Below are 3,523 nucleotides of genomic sequence, written 5' to 3'. Positions count from 1 at the left end.
CTAGTGACTTCCTCCAGCTTTTCAATTTTAGTTAATGGCTCTCCCTCTGAAATTTTTCTTCCTTCTAGAGGACTCAGACAGGGGGATCCACTCTCTCCTTTTATTTTCATCCTCATGATGGAAGGGCTGGGGCAGTCCATTAAGCATGCCAAGGCAACCGACAAAATTCGAGGACTCCAATTATTGGAGAATGGTCAAGTCCTAACCCATCAACAGTTTGTAGATGATACCATGTTACAGGGAATTCCCACAGTCAAGGAAGTGTTGGCTTACAAACAAATTTTGAATGACTTTGCTTTGGCTACAGGTATGGAGGTCAATCTTACCAAATCAAAAAAAAAATTCTTTAATACCCACATTGCCATTCAGAGAAATGTTTCTAGAATTCTTGGCTTTCAAAGAGAGTCCCTCCCCTCTAAGTATTTGGGAGTTCCTCTAACGGCCAAACCTTTACATAAGAGCATATGGGAACCACTAATAATCAAGATGCAAGATAAGGTCAAAAAATGGACATTCAGGTCTTTAAATCTGGCTAGTAGACTGGTCCTTACAAAGGCTGTGCTCCAAGCTATCCCAATCTTTATGCTATCAGTTCTCCCAGTGCCAAAAGGAGTCTTACAGCAATTTAGTACTATTCAAAGAGACTTTCTTTGGGGCAAGGAGGAAACAAGGAAAAAATGGGCTTTAGTGTCATGGGAAAAGATTTGTAAACCTAAGAACCAAGGAGGTCTAGGATTGGATGATCTAGAGATTCTCAATAAGGCTCTTGGGGCCAAGCTTTGGTGGCGGTGGGTTAAGGATCCCAAGGCTCAATGGGCAAGCATTTGGAAGGAAAAATATGCTAGCTCCTGGCATTATTCTGAGCTAATAAGAATGTCAGGGAATATGAAGGGCTCTCCCATATGGAATAAGGCCTGGGAGAACAGAGAGGTGGTTCAAAAAACAGTTTCTGGGAAATCAGAGATGGAGATCAGGCACTATTCTGGGAGGATAAATGGCAACAAGAACCAATTCTCTTGAAAGAAGAATTTTTGGGCCTCAAACAAGAGACAGACAACCAAGGTTTAGTAAAGGTAAAAGACTTTTGGGATAATGCTCACAATACAGGTAAATGGAGAACATGGAAGAAGATAGATGGCAGAGAGGACAGCACCCTTAACAGCAGAGCAGAGACCCTAAAAAGGATGATGGATCAGAGGATGATTCTTGTCACAGAAGGGCAGGATCAACTAAGATGGGGTAACAACAAAGAGGGCAACTTCAATATCAAGGAAGCAAAAGATATTCTCCTAGGACTGGACTCCCAAGGCTCGATCAGAATTTGGCAGAAACTGTGGAGAAGCAAAAGCTGGACAAAGATCAAACTCTTTATGTGGTTGGTTCACCATAGGAAAATACTAACCTGGGACAATATTAGAAAGAGGGGTATTCTGGGGCCCTCCAGATGCCAACTCTGTGGAGCACAAGAGGAGACAATGGAACATCTTCTCAATAGTTGCATTTTCACCTCCAGGTTATGGGATTTCTTTGCCAACATCTTCAATCAGTCCGACAGAGACAAAGATAGTATCACTAACACCCTAAACAATTGGAGAAATTATGGTTCGGATAATGAAGTTCTTAACACTGCCTGGGCTCTCTTGCCAAGTTTCATAATATGGAATGTGTGGAAAGAAAGGAACAAAAGAATCTTCAAAGAAGAGAAGAACACCTCTCTTCACCTACTGGAGCAGATCTTGAAACAGTTAAAAGAGACAGTAGGCACAACAGTTAGGGATCTCCCCAAGAATCCTCCCTCCGAAACAGAAGTGAGAATACTCAAGCAGTTAAACTTGCAGGGGCTCATTCCACAAGAACTGGATAGGAAAATAAGCATGAAGGAAAAGGCCAAAGAATTTTGGAATCCCCCCCGGAAGGTTTTCTGAAATATAACATCGATGGAGCATCAAAAGATAACCCGGGAATGGCTGGCTTTGGAGGAGTTCTTCGAAATGAACATGGAAGCATCATCTCCCTTTTCCATTGTCATTTAGGAAAAGCCACCAACAACATGGCGGAACTAATGGCATTGGAGCAGTGCTTAGAACTTCTGAAACAGGACAATTGCCAAAATGTGATAATAGAAGCGGACTCAGAGCTAGTCATCAACGCGGCCAAGAAAATTAGTCACGGATCAGGGCCGGAAAAAGCTACAAAACACTGGAGGTTACTAAGGGTGCTCCATAAAATTCAGGATCATCTACAGGGACTACGCACACTTAAATTCTTCCATGTGCGTAGAAAGGCTAACAAATTGGCTGACATTCTAGCCAACCAAGGGGTGACATGCAAAGATAGCAGAGTTTCGACGAGTTGGCTGGCAATGCCACAGAACGACCTAAAAGAACTTTGCCATCACCAAGCAGAAGAAGACAGACAAGTATATCAGAACAACACTAAGGAAAATGATAGGCAATGAGTAGATCGTTCCAGAATTTTCACTTTTGGTCAGAAAGGTCTAGGGAAGTTAGCACACCAGAGGCGGTCTCAGCAAAGACGGTGGGCGCAACAACGAAAATCCCCAAAGGAGGGCAACCGGTTCTCACTGTCAGGAGAAAGGCAGAGAAGATTGACCGATGGCCCTATTCTGGCAGCTTCATCTCCCTTTTTTTCCAGGGTTGGGAGTTAAAACCACCTCTCGAGTGGCTTCGGTGTGATCGCACCGCTTTCAAGCTGAAGGCGGTTTTGCAGTCGGGGCAGCGATTCCATACACCTTTTTACACGTGGATGAGGGACGGATGTGAAAACCACCCTCATCGCACATTAAACTTCGGTCATTTCAGGCGTGCGATGGTCAGCGCTACCGTCCGATCTTTGCTTGCTAGATCAATGATCGGGATGAGGTGTGTTGTTTGGTGGGATCGAGGGGTTAAACTTCTGGCTACTTTATGGAGCGATATGCTTCTCCTTCGTCGGATTAAAAAAGTGAATGAACGGCAGTGATTAAGTGACATACTAAGTGTTTGCTAGCAAGGGTTTTCGGGGGGGGTTCATGGGTCCTACGAATCCCGAAGCTTGTTTTTGTCGATTCTCAAAAGTGTTGCGCATGTACTTTTTGAGGTTGAAGGGCATAGATTTTTTAGGACTTCTTTCTGTTTTGACTTTTTCCACTCTGTTAGGTGAAAATATATATATGTTGTAAAATATGTTTGATTTAAACAAATATAAGGCACCTCTCTTGCTTAAGCAAAAAAAAAAAAAGAGAATTGTTATTGAAAGAGAAAATTGCAGGGTAGATTTAACCTGAGAATTGCTATTGAAAGAGAATGGCTTGAGGCCGAAAATCCGAGCAGCCTCAGCTAATGGTGCTGCAAGCAACATTAAAATAATCATTAAAGATTCATTTAACTCCAGGACTACCATCCCAGGAGTCTTTTCCTCGACTGACAGTTCGTTCAGTTGAGCGAAGCGAGCCCGACGAGAAAGTAAACAATTGGTAGCCCGTCTCAACTCGGCAGATCCGAAGATACGTGCAAATCCGAAG

The 3,523-nt window shown here is 43.2% G+C and overlaps 1 protein-coding gene across 1 annotated transcript; it reads left to right on the top strand.

The window, feature by feature from the left end:
- The first annotated feature begins 1,963 nt into the window (after window positions 1–1,963).
- LOC149220006 (uncharacterized) lies at window positions 1,964–2,458 on the top strand. The gene has a single exon (XM_089386976.1). The coding sequence runs from the start codon at window positions 1,964–1,966 to the stop codon at window positions 2,456–2,458; it is 495 nt and encodes a 164-aa protein (XP_089243102.1).
- The last annotated feature ends 1,065 nt before the right edge of the window (window positions 2,459–3,523 follow it).

This window comes from Pinus tabuliformis, chromosome Q (genome assembly GCF_031772625.1).
Source record: "Pinus tabuliformis cultivar Carrire ecotype Pingquan chromosome Q, CPIR1, whole genome shotgun sequence".
NCBI classification, from domain to species: Eukaryota; Viridiplantae; Streptophyta; class Pinopsida; order Pinales; family Pinaceae; genus Pinus; species Pinus tabuliformis.
Note: the sequence above shows the minus strand (reverse complement) of the source record. Positions and strands in the feature narration are given on the sequence as shown.